General features: G+C 57.4%; 4 protein-coding genes across 4 annotated transcripts; 3 read left to right on the top strand and 1 right to left on the bottom strand.

Annotated features, from left to right (window-relative positions):
* Positions 1–126: 126 nt before the first annotated feature.
* On the top strand, positions 127–1,219 carry VOLCADRAFT_56657 (uncharacterized protein; the record flags this gene model as incomplete). Its single annotated transcript, XM_002947220.1, has 5 exons — positions 127–245; positions 326–425; positions 533–616; positions 712–867; positions 959–1,219. The coding sequence occupies 5 exons, from the start codon at positions 127–129 to the stop codon at positions 1,217–1,219; spliced, it is 720 nt and encodes a 239-aa protein (XP_002947266.1).
* A 2,011-nt stretch (positions 1,220–3,230) lies between these two features.
* VOLCADRAFT_103347 (uncharacterized protein) lies at positions 3,231–7,817 on the top strand (the record flags this gene model as incomplete). Its single annotated transcript, XM_002947219.1, has 8 exons — positions 3,231–3,351; positions 3,849–3,919; positions 4,140–4,207; positions 4,961–5,013; positions 5,135–5,265; positions 5,789–5,902; positions 6,631–6,832; positions 7,097–7,817. 8 exons carry the CDS (start codon positions 3,231–3,233, stop codon positions 7,300–7,302), a joined length of 966 nt encoding a protein of 321 aa, XP_002947265.1. The 3' UTR covers positions 7,303–7,817.
* A 311-nt stretch (positions 7,818–8,128) lies between these two features.
* VOLCADRAFT_87449 (uncharacterized protein) lies at positions 8,129–12,808 on the bottom strand (the record flags this gene model as incomplete). The annotated part of the gene is made up of 9 exons (XM_002947078.1): positions 8,129–8,154; positions 8,302–8,519; positions 8,660–8,864; positions 8,985–9,198; positions 9,719–9,976; positions 10,207–10,264; positions 11,112–11,682; positions 11,765–11,876; positions 12,518–12,808. The coding sequence occupies 9 exons, from the start codon at positions 12,806–12,808 to the stop codon at positions 8,129–8,131; spliced, it is 1,953 nt and encodes a 650-aa protein (XP_002947124.1).
* An 833-nt stretch (positions 12,809–13,641) lies between these two features.
* Positions 13,642–19,690, top strand: VOLCADRAFT_87448 (uncharacterized protein; the record flags this gene model as incomplete). The annotated part of the gene is made up of 7 exons (XM_002947218.1): positions 13,642–13,758; positions 14,213–14,387; positions 14,988–15,037; positions 17,174–17,210; positions 17,528–17,642; positions 18,728–18,854; positions 19,376–19,690. The coding sequence occupies 7 exons, from the start codon at positions 13,642–13,644 to the stop codon at positions 19,688–19,690; spliced, it is 936 nt and encodes a 311-aa protein (XP_002947264.1).
* Positions 19,691–19,855: the final 165 nt, after the last annotated feature.

Raw genomic sequence — 19,855 nt, 5'->3', positions numbered from 1 at the left:
ACAACATGGAGTTCTGCATCCAGCGCTGTGCTGAGTCTTGCAGCCTGGCAGCCGTCAGTTTCGTGTCTAAAAATGTGTGCTTGGTGACCAACTGATTGCTTCAGCTGGAACTCAGCACTTTGTGAAATGACCAGTTCAGAAAACGCTGGTTCCTCACTCCTTATTGGCGGGCCGGTACCGGGCTCTTCACGTCAAGGCAGGCACAAACAGCGTTATGGAGAAGCTGGAGAGCGACTTGTGGCGGGGTAAGCCGTTGAGGTGTTGATCCTAACGGCTACTTTCTTCTTGGGCGTCATATCTTGTCCTTTGCCCACGGTCCCGGCAGGTGCATCCCTGTTAGGTTTTCTGGTTGTACACAGAGTGCGCAGCATGTTGAGGTCTGCATGATTACGACGGCCAGTGGAAACGGGTTGGTGTTTCCCAAGGTGAAAAGGAGCCGTCTACTATTGCAGTGTCCGTGTGCACCTGCGCGCTGTACATGCATGACATTACAATTAATCTTTTGCTTGGGCTGGGGTCTTTGCATATCCAGGGCGGGTGGGAAGACGACGAGAGCGTGGAGTCAGCTGCGCAGAGGGAAACCGTCGAAGAGGCTGGCGTGCGAGGTGTGCTGGAGGTAGGAAACAATAATCACTTTCGCGGGTTTTCCGGCACATGCATCTGCCGCTTCTTGCCACCAACGTAACACACGGCAATCCGCTTATTGCTCAGGAGCCTTTGCTGGGAGTCTTCCCGTTTTCGGGCGGGAAACATGTGTACGACGCCCAGGGCAACCCGGTGGGCAAATGTAAGGCATTCATATACGTAATGCATGTTGCCGAGGAGCTCCCGTCATGGCCGGAAAGCAACGACCGACAGCGCATCTGGGTAAGAACCTGATCGGACGCTACGCTGCTTTTCTATGCTTTGGTTGTTCAGTTGTATTCGACTTGTCTTACCTTTGGCTTCATGCCCGCAGTGCACGATAGCCGAGGCCACAAGGCAATGCAAGCACCAGTGGATGCGGGAGGCGCTGCGGGCTTGGGTCCGCAGGAAGGGATGGGACGAGGTCCTGGAGCCAGCGGAGGGTGGAAGCAACGCCCAGCATCAACAGCAGCAGCAAACCCCGCCGCTTGACAGCAGCTACAGCTGTGCAGGCAGCTCGTCGGCGCGCCTGGCGGAGCCTGACGTATACAGCTTTCAGGCGACGGAACCTTTCATGTCGATGAGCTCCACCTAGTATGGCGTTGGCCTTGACAATGCTCAGCCAATGTTGTTCGTGGGAGGAATGGTTTCAGCCCTGCGACCATGTGGCCCTGAAATCATGCCTCTGGTGCTGGATTAGCGCATCATTCCAGCGATGTGGGTCCGGGGATGTGACTCCGCGTTGCATCGGTGGATGGCACAGCTGTGCGGCCCCCTTGGGTGCGACAGCAGCGCCGCGAATCTGCCGTTCCTGCCTACGGTGCATTTGCGCATTGCAGGGTTGAGCTGCGAGAGAGAACGGCTTGTGCGCCTTTTGGCATCTAATCTGTCGCAATGGGGATCTGTTGGACTTAGGGGATGCACGGGTGGGTGGTATTTGAATGGTGCAATACAGTCCATGGAGCTGGGCCGCGGTGCGTTGCGTATCTCTAAAATTTTCTGATTACTGCCCGCCATCACGAATCCTGGCGTACGTCACTTGCTGCGAGTATGTACCTGAGCCTACAGACTCGCCAGCAGCCTCTTCTGTCTATGATGGTGCCATTGCCGTCTGCGTTCGTGTGCAGTGAATATCTAGCGTTGGGTCTTTCGGGAAAACGCTAACAAATGTGTGGCCAATATAGGCTATGATCAAGTTCAGTTTCCAAAGTCCTCGCGGTGAGACTGGCCCGGCATGTGCGCAGCTTTGTAGCCCGCTCTACCTGGCAGCCTGGTGCGCCCGGGCTAGTTGCTCGAGCGGCAAGAAAAGTATGATGCATCACTTCTCACAGAGGCATCTCTGAAACGGTATAGTTGACTCAGTAGTTTAACATATGCTAGCCATCCCTCCGAGACCTTTGCGAAATTGGAGTTGGTTCAGTGGCAGCTTCAAGCTCGATGGACAGCAGCTTCGCAGCGCTGCCACTTATTGCCGTACATCTGCACGAAGTTAAATTACGCGCGTCAGCGGGGGCCGTATCTGCAGGCGAGATTTGGCCACTTCCTGACCTCAATACAATTGTATGCGAGCTCGACGCTTACATGAGGACAGTCACGGTAAATTGGCTTGGCTAATCGTGCGGCGAAGTCTGTAGGGAGGATTGGGCTCCAGATCGGGGCCAGGGTTGGTTACGAACAATGACAGGAGCTATATCGACCCTTTTTGCGTGCATGCTTCCCTTGAAACTGGTGCCCCGGGAACGATGCTAATGCCACATCGCACGTGACAGTCCATGCTAAAATGCACAATGTGGAACCGAAGACTCATGCCACATTGTATATTACAACACACATAACCATGACGGCTGACCGGGTACATCGTCGGATGGCAGGATGGCCGGGTAAATGGTCGGATGGCACTTGCGACTGATGACCTGCCCATGCTGCGATATGATAAAACGTCCTCATACCCTTTCACTGAAGACTTTCCCATGCTATGAAACCTTTAATCCGAGAACCACGCTCGTGATTACCTAGCATAATGAGCGAAGTTTGCGACGATTGAGATTACTGGTTCCAGATTCCAGGATACCGGTACTTGGGTTTCGGTTCTTCAGTTGGCCGTCGGATGGAGTTCGTTGTGAATTGGTCTATAACTATAGATATTGCGAGAAACGTCACCAGTCGCTCGGCGCATTGTTTTTCCATAAAATTGTGTTGCGTCGAAAACTGTCGTGCTTGGGCGGATCAAGAATAATTGCGTGACCAGCCTGCATGTACGTTACCCACATCTCTGTGTGAAAGCCACATCCTCAACGTGTATTACATAGACATATGGTCATTCTTCTAGAGCATAAAAATACAATGATTTCTGTGAAGGCCAGCAGCAATAGGAACGTTGCATATCGTGTAACAAAGCTCAGCCTCTCGCCTCCAAGCCCGGCCTGCAGGAGAGCGCGGCCTTTCGTGTGCGCTAGCCTGACCGAGGCTGTTAAGGTCACGCCGACTATGGACAAGGCGATGGTATTGGACCGCATTCGCGGCGCCTTATGGGGTAGGTTTGGCGATCGACGGGTTACCACATAAAGGCTTTCCAACGTGAGGAGCCCTGTCACAGCAATAGTTCCATGTCATCGTTATCTATGTTCAAGGATACAAAGAATAATACATATAATGGCAAGCAGGTGCCTGGAAGCGTCAACTTCCACCCGAAACACATCGTCACCCTTGCTCCCTGTCCCAATAATGGTAGGCATCTTCATTGCCGATGCGCTTAGCATGCCTGTCCATTGGTACTACAACCCGGGTGACATCCGGCGGGACTTCGGCGCCATAGAAACCTACCAGGCGCCTAAGGCGCGCCACCCAAGCAGCATTATGAGCGTCAGCAACACCGGCGGTCACGGCCGTGGGGGTCAGTCCGGAAGGATTGTTGGTAAGGACCACCACGACTGCGGCGCACACACAACCGTCGTAAGCTCACCCATTAAGTCTGAATGCTGGGTATACCTTGTCAGCGGCTTCTGTCAATCGATGCCATGAGAAAGTGAAAAGAAGGCAAAAGCCAGCTACGTGCAAGTGCAGTCGTTGCGTGTGTAAACTTGCCGGAATGCCTCCTCACGCGAGCAGGGACTTGAGAGGATACTAGAGAATGATCCCCTAGCAGTAGATTTCACCGCATGACCATGCCGAAGTGTGGTACGGCAAAGCGCTGACCCTGCGGGATGCTGGACATGTTTCTACAGGTGACGTCATCAACCATGGCAAGCACGCCTTTTGGGGGAAACCGGGAGTGCATTACCACCAAGGGATGAAGGTGCGTGTGCGCGTGCGTGTGTACGGGATCCTGTTTACAGCCTGCAGACTGTTAGCATATCGGGCGGCGGGGCCTTGCACCGAAGACCGACACCGGTGAACTCCTGACTTCCAGTGCTCATGTCAACGGTAAAGTCCTTTTCACATTGTCGACCCTTCTTCTTAGCTCATCTTCAGGTGCCGTCGTCTTCTCGTTTTCTTTTTCGCCTGTTTTCCCCCAGGCAGGGGAGAACACGCTCAACGCCATTTGCGCCCGACTGGTTTTGCGGAACCTGGCCAAGGAGAAAGGGTGAGCCTAAGTGTAGGCTGCCGGGACCCGGCTGGTCTGGGTTGGGCTGAGCTACCCTCATGCAGATGAAGGGACTGCTTGGTGGGTTTCTTCGGACTCCGAGGGTACGGATGACTGGCACTGCGCTGAGTTCGAGTCAGCAGTCGCATCTAGGGGCGCTGCTCGGGCGGGTCAGTGCAGGGCAGAGAGGGGGGAAGCCGGTTGAGGGGTTGTGGTATTCTGAAAGATACGGGATTGGCGCAGTGCGGCAGCTGCGACCTAATTTGTTGTGTATGAAGGTCAGTGGTGGCGACGGTAAGATAGCAGCACCGTTTGATGTGGGGTCCATACGTAAGCAGTGCCGCATATGGACACAGCGCTCCGCTCTCTGCGCGGGAAGAGAAGGTCGGGCTGGCTATTGAGCGTAGGAGGAGGAGGAGAAGGAGAAGGAGGAGGAGGAGTTCACGTACCGCACGGGGGGATTGGAAGGTCCCGCACACCACGAGGGGCCCTTACTGAAGTACCAGGGGCACCCACCACATTAGTTTGTGGGTTTTGAGGTCAGCGAGGGGCCCAAACCCCTTTGACCTTTCCCGCCCCAGCCCCTAAGGTGGCCGGCAGTTCATTCCTTGTTTCCTTGCATATAATTCCCCCCGAGCAAAAGGACCTGGACGACGTCGTGTTTCCTAGCAACCCAATTTACCCTCCTTTCCCCTCGTGCGGGCGGCCATCCATGCTGTTGCCCCACACGTGTTTTGGAAATGGCACGTCCAGGTACAGCACGTCATCGTGGTTGCAGGATTACGTCACCTTCATGACGACTCCAGGTGGGGCTGAGGGAGGGGTTGGGGTGATACGGGTACGGGTGCGGACGGGGATGGGGATACATACACCAAAGGTTCATGTTCGGCACCTTCCCATCCGCCTCTTGCGGCCGCCTCTCCGCAGGCAGCCACAACGACACGTACGCGGAGTCCTTCCACCGGGATTTCTTCCGCAACTGGGCGGCGGGAGTGCCCCCGGAGAGATGCAGCCAGGGGACCGAGGGACATAACACGGCGCAGATCGGCGGCTTTGTGGTAGGCAGATACACACACATGGTCGCAGACAAGTGCACGCCCAAGCTGAAGCCGCCCTTAATGTGCTGTAAATGTGGAAGTCATTAGCGACCGACGCGGCAGATATTGATGGACTAACTGACGTTGTACATGTTAATGATGATGGTGGTGGTGGTGGTGGTGATGGTGATGATGGTGATGGTGATGGTGATGATGATAATGAAACTGTCGGCGTGGTTCCTCGCCTGCAGGGTTGTTTCGTTGCTTGCTCGCCTCACTCCTAGCCCCACCCCTTCTGCCACCCGTGCGCAGACACCTCTCCGACTGCTTCTGACTGCGGCAGCCCCCGCTGCTGCCTTCCCTTGCCCGCACACTTACCTGCTTCCCCAGTCCCTCACCTGCCCCGGAACCCCCCACTCTCTCTCTCTCTCTCTCTCTCTCTCTTTTGGCCGTTGACAAGTGACCCATTGCTTCTTGCACGTTACTCCCCGCCCTCTTTTACCCCTCCCTCCCTCCCTCCCCGCACCTCGATGGGTGCGCTCAGATGCTCCCCCCCGTTATCTTGTCCCGACTGGATGGTCCCGAGGCTGCCACTCAGAGGGCCCTCCAGCACCTGACCACCACTCACGAGAGCCGCAAGCTGGCGGCATATGCGCAGGTGGGGACAAGCCCCACAGCTGGTGTGGGGTCAGGTGGGGGCGGACCATGTGCGGAAGTCAAGCGGGCGGCGTGGGGGATGTGGCCGCTAGGGGGTCTCCGCTGGGCGAGTGGGTGGCTGGGGGGCTGCTGGGGGTGTGGAGGGGCTGGTGATTGGAAGATTTTAAGCTTGGCAGGCGGGTGGGAGGGTGGCTTGCTGGGTGCGGATCTTGGTGCTCTGTGCGCGTATATTGTGTATGCGAGAGTGTGTATTTACGTATTATTATGTTATATATATGTGTGTGTGGATGTGTGTAGAACTCTGTGGCGAGAGTTTGTGGCACGTGTTGGACGTGCGAGGGGGGGTGCAGAGAAGTCTCCATAGCGGCCTACTTCCCTGGTCATGCCCTGTGTCTTCTGCTCTAGGGCGTCACCGTGCTGTGCGGTATTTGCCTTCCGAATGCCTTGAACCGCCTTGTGCGGGGTGTCGACAGCTCTTGAGGGTCCGCTGCTGCATCGGCGTGGTACTCGCGCTATTTTGTTTGTCCAGCTATTTTACTTACTGTTAAATGCTGTTATCCATGTTGCTATTCGCTGCGACGTCCCCCGCCTGTTTGCCGCCTTGCATGCGTTTCACGCGCTCTCTGGTTGCCCCTCCCAGCCATTTGAAGTGATCCCACCACACCGATTGTACCTCACCTCGCCCTCTCCCTCCCTTCCCCCCATGGGCGCTGCTGGCCCGAATCGTAGAAATACTCGGACCTGGTGTACGGCCTGGCCACCGGCGGCGACCTGCGCCAGGCTACGTCAGCACTAGCCAAGGGTATGGGCATCGACCTGGCGCAGCTGGTGCCGTACGATGACATCCGCATCGTACACTCGACCTTTGGGTCAGCCTGCTACATAGAGGACTCCTTCCCCTCCCTGCTGTACCTGGCGTACAAGTACGCAGGTGGGTGACACTTGCGTGGGTTTCGGAGCGGTGGGTGATGTCTTTTTCACTGGTTGCGACTTGGCGTAGCTGCGGGCCCTACGGCTCCCTAGGGTATTGCCTCTGCACCGCGCTCTGCACTGTTCAGCTGCCACTAACACCGCTTTACCCACATTAAGTGTTCGACATCTGTCCGCCTTAATTCAGCTGCAGCCTGTTCTTGCCCAACCTCGCTCTGCCTTACCTGCGCCAAAACTGGTGTTGACCTGGTCTGGGCCGACGCAGATTCGTTCGAGAAGGCTGTTCTTGCCAACACCAACGTGGGCGGGGAGAACTGCCACCGCGGCGCCGCGCTGGGGGCCGTCATGGGGGCGGCACACGGTGAGAGCGGCATTCCCAGCCGCCTCATTGAGGGTCTGGCGGAAGCTGCCACCATTCGGCAGGAGATTGACGCCTATGTGCAGGCGCTGCACCCCGAACTATTGGTGTGATAGGGGTTAGGGGGTTAGGGAGGGACTGCGGGCGCCGCGGAATTTTCTCTAGTAGATGGCCTCGGTGGCTGCACCGGCGTTGGGAGGATTGAAAGATCAGGTGGTGGGTGGGGGTAGGAGGGGGACGAAGGAAAGGTGAGGTGAGGCGAGGTGAGGTGGAAGGCTGGGAGTTATTCCGGTGTTTTGGCTTTCTGGTGCTGACGTGGAGCCAGGCCGTTCATTTGATGATTTGATTTGCGAAGCAGATTTGCTCACTGAACAAACTGCGGCCTTTAAGGTTACAAGTTCCGCATCAATGCGGGGGGGGGGAGTCTCGTAAAAGCCGGACGGTCAATAGCCATTATATGACATGGAGTGGAGTGGAGTGGAGTGGAGTGGGGATGTTGACGTCCTCTCCAGCTCGCGCAGGCTCAGCGCGCCTGTTGAGCTAACAAGGGGGGCTTCCGCCATAATAGAGCTTTTGCCTTCGCGAGGGCATTATATGTATTCAATTTATGTAACAGCTGTTTCTTCGGATAGGCTCGGTCGGGCGTTCAGCAGTACGATACCCATGCCGTTGTTGCGACGAACGTCCTGACTTCAAACAGGCGCATTCATTTAAAGCTCCGCATGGCCAGCCAGGTAAGGGCTCTGGGAAACCATCATTGAGCCCCGGGAGCTTGTGGTAAGCCGTAATGCCTGGCCGCATCCCCTTGTCATTGAAGTGACAGATCCCGCTGGTGGACACACAAGGTTCTTCTCCTGTCACAACGTCTTATAGCCGCTGCGCGGTTGGCAGACAGACACTACCTCCATTTGTAACTTCCTTCCCCAAGCCTTCCCACCGTCAAACGCCCAGACCTATGTCACACACTGCACGGACATAATAGAGGTACATGTTACACACCTCCATTCCGTGCACAACCGTGTTCTGCCGCTCCGAAAGGGCAGGCTAACAGTAGAAAGCAACCGATAAGTAGTGTTAAGGCTCGCATCACGGCGCCTCAAACACTGCCGTACCCCTCACCACATGTCGCCACGCCATCAGCTCCCCTGGAATTCCGTCCTCCTTATCGTACAGTACGGCATCCGCTGTCAACCTGGCCAGCCAGCCGTGGTACACCAGCCCGCGCGAGCCCAGCCCGGCCACCAGCCACCACGGGCGTTCGGCCGCCAGCCGGCCCAGCAGAGGCAGCGACCCATGGGTTGTCCTCGGGGGCAGAGCGCGCACACCCTCCCTGCAACAGCGGGATTGCGAACAAGAAGCCACGAAAAGGAGCGGTGGCAGTAATTTCTCTGTCAGAAGGGACCATGTCCAACACCAAGGTGCCGGTGTTGGTGTAGCGGGGGTTGGATGCTGTTATGACTAACCCCCTACCTCACAGCAGCCACCTGCCAGTTCGAAAGAGGCGCCCACACACCGCACGCAGACTGACGCAGCGCCTCCACCGCCGCCGCCGCCTCAACGGCGACCTTGGGCTCCTCCTCTTCCGCCACCGCACGGTCCACTGCCGCCGCTGCCGCCGCCACACCATCCATCGCCGCTGCTGGTGGGCCAAAGCCAGCACCAGCCGTGAGCCCACCTGCGGGCGCAACCCGCCCACCTGCAACACCAACCCCCTCCTTCGTCACACTGCCACCGCCGTACAAAGCCATGTCATCCTTGTAACGGGTGCTGCAGGCGGCATACTCGGATCGCTCACAAGCCGCGAGGGCCGCCTCGGGGGTCCAGCCGTACGACTTCGTGGCGCCCACTACCAGGCGTGTGGGGCCTTGCGCCGCCAGGTACGGCTGGCCAAGCAGACTGGGACTGCCGGCGGGGTAGCTGCACACCGCGAGGGCGTGGGAAAGTGACTGGGTCTCGGCCGCAGCACGGGCCTGGGCCTGGAGACTCGGGGACTCTTGCTGCTGCTGCTGCTGCGCCGGGGTGTTGAGGGATGTTGTGCCAGCTGTCGGTGTTGCGGCGTGTATTGGGTTTAGGCCGGGTGAGGTGGCGGTGGGTCCTGGCGCCAATGGTGGAGGCCGCATCACGAGGGTAAGTCCCTACATATCGAGGCGGCCGCTGGTCGGTGGGTTAGGAGGGGGCCAGTGAGCTGGTCGCCGAGGTGGGTAGTGTGTCATGGTGATATCGCAAGGTGTGTACGGCCAGATGGTGACTGGGCCGGTCGGCGCTCCAAGCAGCTGTTCTGTAGCTGACAGATTGCGGGACAAATAGACAGACAGATAGGCAGACCGACGGACAGGATGCACATTCCTAACCTGGAGTTTTATTTCCATTCATAGCATCGGGGCATGTAAATCTTGCTTTGCAAGGAGCCGGGGTGTAAGAAAGGGACTAGAAACGGTAGAAAGCGGCGTGTGCGTGTCCTTTTCTAAACGGTCCTGTCCTCCTCCCCCCTTCTTTCCCCAGCCTCCCCACCCCAATCAGACATCGCACCTGGCACAGCTGCAGCGGCAGCTGCGACCGCTCGACTTCATCAATGGTCGCCGCTGCAGCGCCCGCCGCAACCACGATCGCGTCGTACTTCCCGTACACTCCGCAACCTCCTTTATCCACAGAGTCTTTCTTTTCCTCCTCGTCCTCCTCCTCCTCCTCCTCCTCCGTACCCCCCAGCCAACTCATTCGCTCCAGGGAGGTCACCCGTTGGCGCCGAAAACGGGCGCAACTGCCATCACCACGTGCTGCCGCGGCCACCTGAACCGCAACATGGGGCCCTTTTGTGCACCCGCACTGCGGCCTCTGCACCCCGCACCAATAAGTGGACGGATCGACGGCAACCTCCAGCCGGCAAGTCAACCAGTTACACAGCGCCCCTCTTCCGATTCCTTGCGGGGCTCTCGGAGGTCCCTTCATCCTTCACTACTGTTTCCCTCCCTTGACTCAAACCCAGGCCATAGCGCACCGCATTACACCCCCCGACCCACCTGACATGCCATCCACAGCGCTCGAAGGTAGGAGCCCACGTCCAGCACCAAGCCCTGCCTTGCAGCACACCACCGCCGCCATAAGGCCCCAAGAGCGCGAGGGGAAAATCCCCCACCCGACGGGAAAACGGAACAAAGATGAGCACCACCTCCAATACCAGTATCGACAGCTGGAACATCATCAATCTCAACATCAACCTAAACATGAGAATATCAACGTCAATATCAGCGGCTGGATCGGCAGCTGGGACGGCAGCAGCAGCGGTAGTAGCAGCGGGGTTTAAGGGGACGGAGGAAGGTGCGGGAAGTGAAGGAGGGTGGGTCACTCAACGCACGTCACTCAACTGCACGGAGATTGCGCAAACACACCTAGAAATGTTGTCCCAACTTACATACGCATATGTATGTATGTATGTATGTATGTATGTATGTATGTATGTATGTATGTATGTATGTATGTATGTATGTATGTATGTATGTATGTATGTATGTATGTATGTATGTATGTATATACCTGCGGTATGAGTAAACCCGCTACGTCCCGTGCCGTGTCGGCGGCAACCGCTGCTCCAGCTTTGACTGCGGCCGCCGCCGCCCTTCTCCTAGCCCTTCGGTTAGCTCCAACAGACTGATGGTGGGTCAACCCGCCGCCTCCACCCACACGGACTTCACCATCCCAACTCCCGTCCCCTGCGGCTGCTGCTGCTTGTCCAGCTGGTGGCGGTGACGAGGGCACCGCAATGCCCGGAACCAGCGCCTACAGTGTTTGCGTGTGTTTGTGGGGCCCCCCCAGAAAGGGGCAGCAGGGTAGGGTAATGCAAAGAAAGTAGTAGCCGGAAGTGGAAAGCCACGGACTGCTGCTACCTACCCCTATCCCCAAGCCCCCAACCAGCCCGTGGCCTCACACCACCTGCAGCTCCTCCGCGCTCAGGACCCGGAGAGTGGCTTCCCCTCCGCAACTGCTACCACCATCGCCGCCACTACCATTGCCCTGGCCGTCGGCAGTTCTGCCAGCGCTGCCCTCGTACAGGTGCCGTACAGATGTAGTACTACCTTCTGGCAGCCCCACCGCAGCCTGACCGGCTTGAGAAGCTGCTTTGGCGAAGTCTATTGCCTGCTTAGGACTCGCTGCGGGCCGCACCAGCCCCGAGTGCCACACGAAGCGCTCCGGCATCTGCCGCTGCTGGAGGCGCTGCCGACCTGCCCCAGCTGCCGCTGCTGCTCCTCGGCTAGTGACGCCCGCAACGTGTGGGACGCCCTGTTCTTCCACGTGCCGTACAGGGTCAGCACTCATGGCGGCGGCTTCCGCCGCAGCTACGAGCTCCAGCGCCGCCGCCATCGCCTCCTCACCCCGCCACAGCAACTTTTCAACCGGGCAAGGCAACGATGACAAAAACAACGCGTAATGGTACGGCAGGGTAGTCGTACGGCAACGTTCAAAGCAGTTCACACAATCAGCAGAGTGTAATGTCACAGCTGTGGCAGTGTACGGCAGCGCAGGCAGGATGACACAAACCCAGCCCACATCGCGCAACAGAGCAGCCATGGCTCACCTTACCACGGGGACTGTACGGATGCAGTAGCCCTGCGGCGGCTCCGGAGCCGCCAGCAGCGATACCCGCTGTGTCGTACATGTCCAGTACGATGGGTCGGCCTTGAGGGAAGCGCTGCTACGGAGGGCTCCCACAAGTGCGCCGCGAGGTGGAGTGGTGAGGGTAGGGGTACGGCACCGGTTAGAATACGCCAGATGGCGGTAAGGAACTGGGGTTCCCCATGACGTCCAAGACAGGGCTGGACATGGCCGGGGACGGAGATGTTACCTGGGGGGTGGGACCCGGCCGGGGGACAGGACCGAGCAGCAACCCCCGGGTTGCTATGACGCTGATTTTTTTAATGTTATTGTTGTTGCTGTTGTTGCTGTTGTTGCTGTTGCTGTTGCTGTTGTTGTTGTTGCTGTTGTTGTTGTTGATGTTGTTGTTCGATGTGCTGGTGGGGCCGTGTGTAAACGGTCGCAACGGGGCCCGGGTCGGGAACGGCGTTATCCGTTCGCTCCCTGCGTCACCGCACCTCACATGCCAGGAGGTGCGTTCGGGTGACCGCCTAGCCAGGGGGTTTCGGTCGCTGGCTGCTGACCAGCAGGTGCTGCCGTGGCAGAAGATGGGAATAGGGATTGATGCCTTCTGGCACGATGTTCTCAGGCAGCAATCAGCCTTCCAAACCGACCAAACCTGCTCCCCACAGCGACAGCTCCCACCTTCCTCCACCCCCCCAACTGCCCGATCCCCCCAACGCCCCATTCCCCACAACCCACCAGCAGATGCCATGCCGTTGCGACTCCCGCCAGACCAGCGCCCACCACAGCATAATGTACGGCGCCCTGCTGACGGCCGCCCGCCGCCAACTCGCCCCGGCTCGGGGCTTCTGCGAAAGGGCGCGCCAACCCCTCAGCTGCCGACTTGCCAGCGGAGGGCAATGTTGCGGCGGCGTCAGGTCTGGGTTCAGCCGCGGCTGCGGCAGTGGCTGCAGCGGCGGTGATAGCGGCACGTGCAGCTGGTGTAGGAGGAGCCATTCCAGCTAGGGTCGCCATCGCTGAAGCAGCCATAACGATTCGCCTGTGCTGAAGAGAGCCCCGAATGGAAAATCGGGGCTCTAAGCGAGATTTTCTAGGCCGGGGCATGGCGATGGTGGCGGCTGCGGGAGGTGGTTTCGGAATGTCACGGCCGCTGCTCCCAGCTGCAGGGTGCGGTCGGCGTAACGCAAGCCACGGGCGCTGTGCTTCCATGGCGCTGTGGCCGATAACATAGCCGGAGTCCACAGGATCAATTCCAGGTTTAACAGGGGGAAGTAGTCCTGTTCGAAATGGTTTGCGGAAGTACCGGTGCATGGCTTGCTTTGCTTCTGGTGCGCCAGGCATGTGTAAAAGCAAAATTCATATTAGATGGCAGAGATAGAGTTACATGTACTGGATAGACCACCGGCCAGTGGGTAAATTAAAGACTAATCAAGATATCGACTGGCGTGCGGCTTGCGTAAGTTAGGAACAGCACTGGTACAGCCGCCGAGTCGTGCTCCGTTAAGATATAGCTAAGCATAAATGCGGACTGTAAACATGGAACATAAAATATGCCGTACAAACGGTAAGCGGAACCACCCCCGACCACCGTAATGCACAATCATTGCGCCTGCAACTAGGAAAAAATGGGTGCGGGCACCTCGAATGGATGCGGTCGACTTTAAGTTAAGCTCCCTTACCCAAGCTGAAATCCATTATGACCGTAATAATACGTCCATGTAGATGACCGCCAAACAATTAATGCATCATAATAGCAAGAATTTCTATCGATTACCTTGGTATAACTGCTATATTTTCTAATCCAAGGCGTGCACCAATCTTGAAGTAAAACCTAAAAGTGATTGTGCGATGCGTCAGTAGCCATGCCAGGGCGCCACACGGCCACCTCTCAGGACTCTGAAAAGCCCTGGAAGAAGACTCTTTGGAAGCGTCAAAATTGCCAGGACAATTACACGGACCGCACCTTCCTTCAACACCTGGTGAGAGTAGAGGTTCTGCCCAAAGCAAGAAAGAAAAGAATTGTGCATGCTGCACGCACCCGCAAACTTTTTTTATCGGCACCATGATCATAATAGGCAGTTTCCCCGAAGCGTTTCACTGTAGCCTGCTCTCAATCATCCACCCGCTCACTCACCCAATGCTCCCCACGTCACCTGACTCCATCCCCTGCCTACTTGCCGGCTGCCTACCTACCGGCCTGCCAGCCTTAGACCTCCAAGCCCTTTTCACCACCATCCGGGGCCCCCACTCCTCCTCCTCTCCCTCCCCGCGTCGCCAGCTCTCCCTCCCCCATTTCCTTCTCCTTATTCCCTTCCTCCAACGCAAACCCTCCCCTCTGCGTGCTCATTGTTCCTTGCCGCTTTTGCAACCCCCCCTCTTCCCCCGGTCCCGCTTTCCCCGCCAACGCATACACACATACGCACACACACCCAGGTCATCAACGCCTCCGTTCCCCCCCGCAGCTACTGGCCAGTAGCCCTCGCCTCCACTGCAGTCACCCAGCAGCTCAGCTGTGTGGTGGCGGCGGCCGCAGTGCCCCTGCACCTGCATGCGGGCAGGCTGGGGGTGGGGACCGTACTGTTAACATGCGGGCTGCTGCTGGCATTAGGTGCGGGGTGGGCTGCGGTGGGGGTGCAATGCGCCTGCGGTCGGTGCGGGACATTGCACGGGCGGGAGAGGTGGAGCGCTAGGCAGGCGGGTTAGGGACGGGGTGGACTGGATGAGGGTGAGGACGAGAGTGGAATGGTGGGACCGGGGCGGGGTGGAGTGGAGGACTACGAGAAGGAATCCCCGCGGCCCTGGATTTACCGAATATACCGAACATCCGGGACGAATAGGTGGAGGAGAGGGCCCGACGTGTGGAGTCTGGGATGGAGTCTGGGGTGGGGCGGTGTCATGGAGAGAGTGGACACTGGTGCTCATCACCATCCCGGTGTGCTGGACATGTGTGTGTGTGTGTGTGTTTCGCCAGTATCCCCCCCGCGTGCTTGCGGAGCCCGGTGACGAGGCCAGGGGGGCTGGGAGGGCGCTGTCATACCTAACACACACTTGCACATGTGTGCGTGCGCGGGTCGTCCTCGCCACTACAAATCCTGCTGCTGCCGCTGCGGCTGCTGCCGCTGCGGCTGCTGCTGCTGCTGCTGCGATACTGATACAGATAATGGTAATGGTGCCGGTTGTTGTCAATGTCCTCGTACGACACCTACAGGGTACGGCACCTGCGCGCTATTGGGCGGCCAGTTGCTCGGCGGGTCTGTGGTGAGCGGGGGGCCGGGGGCCCGGGGGGGGGGCAGGGGGGGCGGGTTTAGGGTTTGCGCGGGGCTTGGGGCGTGGGGGGACAAGGGGAGTGTGGGGGTTGGTGGGAAAGTGGCTACTGGGCGGGCTCAGGGTCAGCCAAGGTGGGCAGGGCAACTGGTACCAAACAAGCTTCAAGACACGAACTGCAGGGCAACGGGTAACCGATAAGATACCAGTTACATGTAGAGTCACGAGTTACGATAAGCTATAGAACATGGGCGACATCGCTCGCGGGGGAAAGAGTAATTGGATCCTCCCTGGAGATTTCCCCCCCACACCCCAACACGGATCTTCCGGGGGCTAGGTAGGTGCGTGCGGGTGGGTTTTGGGGGAATACGTTTAGGGGGTCGGGGACGGCTCTCAAGCAGTGAAGCTTACTGTGTTTGTACGCCGTACTGCCTTACTATTCAATTTAAACGAAAGGAACAGAACGGATGCTAACATGCCGTACCTCCAAGGGAAAGGGGGGAAAGAGGTGAGATGGGGAAGACACGTGTGTGTGTGTGCTTGCATATTTACGACAAGGTTTCCATGGCTGGCGGTGAAAATAAATGGTGTGCAGTTGAGGAGCCTGTTGACTCTCGTCACGGGGTGAAACATTTGGTTGGCCACTGAGTACGGAGCTGTTTCGGGGGCTTTAGGGTTCTAGTGTTTTGCGCTGTTTCGATGTACAGATCCGCTCGATTTGATCATGGGGGTGCGAAGTCCGGGCCCCGGTGCCTTAGGTAAAGTGGTTTCGGGTCCTGGGCGCTTTGACCGTAATAATCTGCTCAGAGGCCACAGGGCTTTTTGAGTCCCTGTCTCGCGGATACTATGGCTACGCTGCAGATCATGTTCATGCGCGTTTTGGATACACGGGCCGGTTCGGCCATCTCACACATTGTTCTTTGCAGAGCTATCCCTCCCGGTTTCCGATGCACTGCTTCTGAAGGCCCGGAGGGTTGTTGGCTTCTGGAACACTGTTGCCGAACAGCCCGGCTCACTCGCACATCGCACTTTGCATCAAGGAGTCGCTATGGCGCTGCACACGGCGAGAATGACAACGGATGGGCGGCTACGGTGTTTCGGTTCCTAGCAGCTATGAAGTATGATGATATTTGAGGCAGCGTGCCACCTTGGTTAGTGTCGATGATGATGATTAGTTCGATTGGCTTGCTAGCAGGCCAGTTCCGGAGGGCCCGGTCTTCTCCGAGTTTAGGCGGCAGGTTATGGCTGCGTGGCCTCACCCGAGGCTGAGCACGGGTCCATCGGATTTCGGGTCGGATGGAAAGAAACCCGGGGGGTTATGAAATGGCGAAATACGCGCATTGGTTGGGTCTGTTTGCCGGTTGAAAAAATCGGCGGGGGCTACCTCCGTGAGCTTATCCCAGCAGATGCGCTCCGTTCTTTGGTGGGGTTCCGAACGCGCTGTTGTGGGCCCCTAACGGCGAATTGTGCCTTCGCAGGACAGTACCGGGGGCAGAGGATCTGTGCGCGCTGCGCAAGGTGTAAGACAAGCGACGCGCTCTTCTAGAATGTTCAGCTTATTCTGCATGTCGTGAGAGCTCGGACGTAATCCTAAGCAACGATTCCGATGTGAAGTTGATTCTGATGGACGGCGAACAAACAAAACTGGTCCACCTGGTACATGCTATTTGGCTTACACGCTCGTCTCTACGCAGGCGGTCAGGACTGGTCGACTAGTGTCCTTGTTTCTCGTGTGTATATTGCTGGAGTACTAGAACTTCTTGCTTTATATTATGTCCCGTACCTAACTTCTGGCTCTTCGGCTCTTGGGCCTCTGGCTCGCAAGGGCTCGTTACCCCTCTCTGGGTAACACAACCTAGGTGTTACAATCACACACATATTTGGTTACAATGCTGGCTGAGTGTCTTGCGCAATGTTGTACGGCATGATGTACGGAACGATATTATTTGCTCAGTTGTTCTTTAGCCATGTTCACGCTGCTCCGCCCCGCCTCGCCCCGGCCAGGGCATGGACACACACATACACAAAGGGCTAACCTCTTTTCCTCTCCCCCGTCCTCCCTCCCCCACTTATCCCCATGTCCCGTTTCTCCCCCGTCCGCCACCGTTGTAACGCCGAACCACGTATCAGGCACGTGGTGTACGGCAGTGTCTTCTCCTCGTGGGCGGTGAGCGAGTATGTATATATGTGTGTGTGTTTTGGGGTGCCCCGCCAAGCCCTGACCAACCGACTAACCAACCGCACAACTTACCGTGCCTACGGACTACATGCCATGCCTGCCATGCCGCCAAACACACGCAATCATATTGCCACCAGCAATATTAATTGTATTATTGTATTATTGTCATTATACTTTCGTTTGCCTTTGCCATTTTACGTTTTGCATTTCCCTAGCTGCTCTGATTTCATTAGGTATGTCGTGTCTTTGACGCCGCCACGTCTTGATACCACCGACCACTTCAACAACTTCTTTTGCCCTCCCAGGAGTGTACGGCCTTGCGCCGCTGCTTCGCTCCTTGGCCGCGACCACCAGTACGGACTCCATCGTAGCCCTGGCTGTGGCGGGCGGTGCCTTGCACCTGGCGCTGTACGACTACGCGTGAGGGGGTCTTAGGGTCTTAGGGGGGAGTTACTCGTGGGTTCGTGTGCTCGTGTGTTTTGTGTAAGCAAACATCGCTCTTAATCGTTAAAAAACACTACATGCACACATACATACATACGTACATGTGCACACATGCAGATGGTATCCTGCGCATGCGGGCTCATGGTGATCACCGCTTGACCACTCCAGCCAGTGTATGTATGTTGTTACAGGGTGGTTAACTTCGCCAGCGGCCCCCTTTCCCGGGGCAGTCCCTGCTCTCCCCTGCTAGAGGGGCACCCTAATCCGTCACCCCATCCGACTTCAGAATGTATTCGTTGGGTTCGGCAACTCACCACCAGCATCCAACCAAATCTAGCGGATCAACGGCGCATCAACTTAGTTCCTGGTCAGCTCGCAAGTTGATATTATCACGTCCTACACCGTCCATAAGATGGGGGGCCACCTCCCATTTCATCACTCCTCAAACACCCGAGGAGCCGGCAGGCGGATTTGAACCCGGGTCGACTGGGTCAACTGGGAGCAGTGTATGCATGTCTGTATGTAGTTTTGGTCCAGCCTCTTCAATGCCGCCGCCAGGCCGGCGGCCTACTTTATTCCCGCTCACGCCATCCCTTCCTCGTCTCACGTCAGTCTTTATTACTCTTTCGCCGCCTTTACACCCACCTTTATTATTTTATGGCTTGGGTCTACTGCTCTTCTTCCGCTCTTATTTTAGTCTTGGCAGCTAGGTAGGTAGGTTTCCGCTGTCGTCATCACTACATCATCCCGAGGACTGCTTCTTCACAACCGCCGACTGGTCAGTTATGCTACCGTCCTGTACATCTGCCGCGAAGCGCTCTTTCCTTGGTATCAGCTTCACTCGCTCGTGGTTCATGTTTCCCCCCTCGCTCCTGCATGCCGAGATGCCTAAATGTCCTGACTCACGTATATCCATCTTTTCTCCCGCCCTGCCTTCCGTTGTCGCCAAATCACTTCCACACCCTAAAGCCCTATTCCACATTTCCCGAGGCGACCCCCACGGGCCCCTGAAGTACACATACACACACGCCTCCCCTTCTCTCCTCCTTTCCTTGCCGCAGTTTCATCACCCCCAGCGGCCTGGTCCCCCACGACCCCGACATAAAGCTCACGGGCGCCCTGTCCCTCAGCTGCGCGGTGATGTCGGCGGTACTGCTGGCTAGCCGGATGAGGTCCGAGTTGGAGGTGGTGAGAGCGGGCGTTTTTCGGTGGGGGGGAGGAGAGGAAGGGGGGGAGAGGAGGGGGCGGAGAGGGGGTAGGAGAGGGGAGGAGAGGAGGGGGGAAGAGGAGACGTGGAAAATTGGGTTTTAACTAGCAAAATCAAAGACCCACCCGAGCCTGGATAGACGTCAGCACCCCTCGAAAGTGCGTATTCCTCATTCCGCCCCACCTCTCGTACACATATTCAGGGCACGGTGACATTAATCCGAGTCTGATCCAGATCGATGTAGGGGTTTTGGTTCCAAGTGGTTAAGTATATGCATTGTTGGGGGCAGAGGGGAAGGTGCAGTGGTTGGCGGTCCTCGGGCATCTGGGGGGCCGCGCGGAAGGCAGGGAAAAGAAGGGAATGTCGGCTACATGTTAAGATTGGCAAGGAGACGTGTCCTCCCGATTACAGGAGGACACCTACACATGCACCCACACATACAGCAAAGTAACGAGATACACCCCTTCCGCTCCGAATCGGCCCTTTTCCCTTAACCTCCCAGTTTGCCCAAGTGTTGCTCTCCCTGGAGCTGTTCCTCCTTTCGCCGTACGTACGGCGGCACGTGAAACGTCATTCCCTTGGCGCACACCTGGGCCTTACGGCCGCCATGGTGGCGGGGACGGCGGGCCTGCTGCTGCCAGCTTCGCCGACAGCGGCGGCAATATACGGCGCCGCCGTGGTGGTGGTGACGTTTGCCGTACCAGCGTCCATGGTTCGCGCACACAAGTTCAAGGCCAAGATCAGTGGCCCCTGGGATGAGGCGGCGCCGTACATCCCGAGGGAACTTGTGCTACAGCCACGCCAGCAGCAACACTAGGCAGTAGCAGTAATACACTGCATAAGCTTACAATTCGCTAAACGCGTAATAAATGTTGTGATGTACGGGAGCACCTCCTTCCTGCCCCCTTGCCCAGCTGCCAGACCCATCCAATGCTTATACTGTCCCGTTTGCTTACCGTCTGACGGGTACACGGCTGGCTGG

Source organism: Volvox carteri (assembly GCF_000143455.1).
Source record: "Volvox carteri f. nagariensis unplaced genomic scaffold VOLCAscaffold_5, whole genome shotgun sequence".
In the NCBI taxonomy this organism is placed as follows: Eukaryota; Viridiplantae; Chlorophyta; class Chlorophyceae; order Chlamydomonadales; family Volvocaceae; genus Volvox; species Volvox carteri.
The sequence above is the reverse complement of the archived record's forward strand: the minus strand, read 5'-3'. Positions and strand labels throughout refer to the sequence as shown.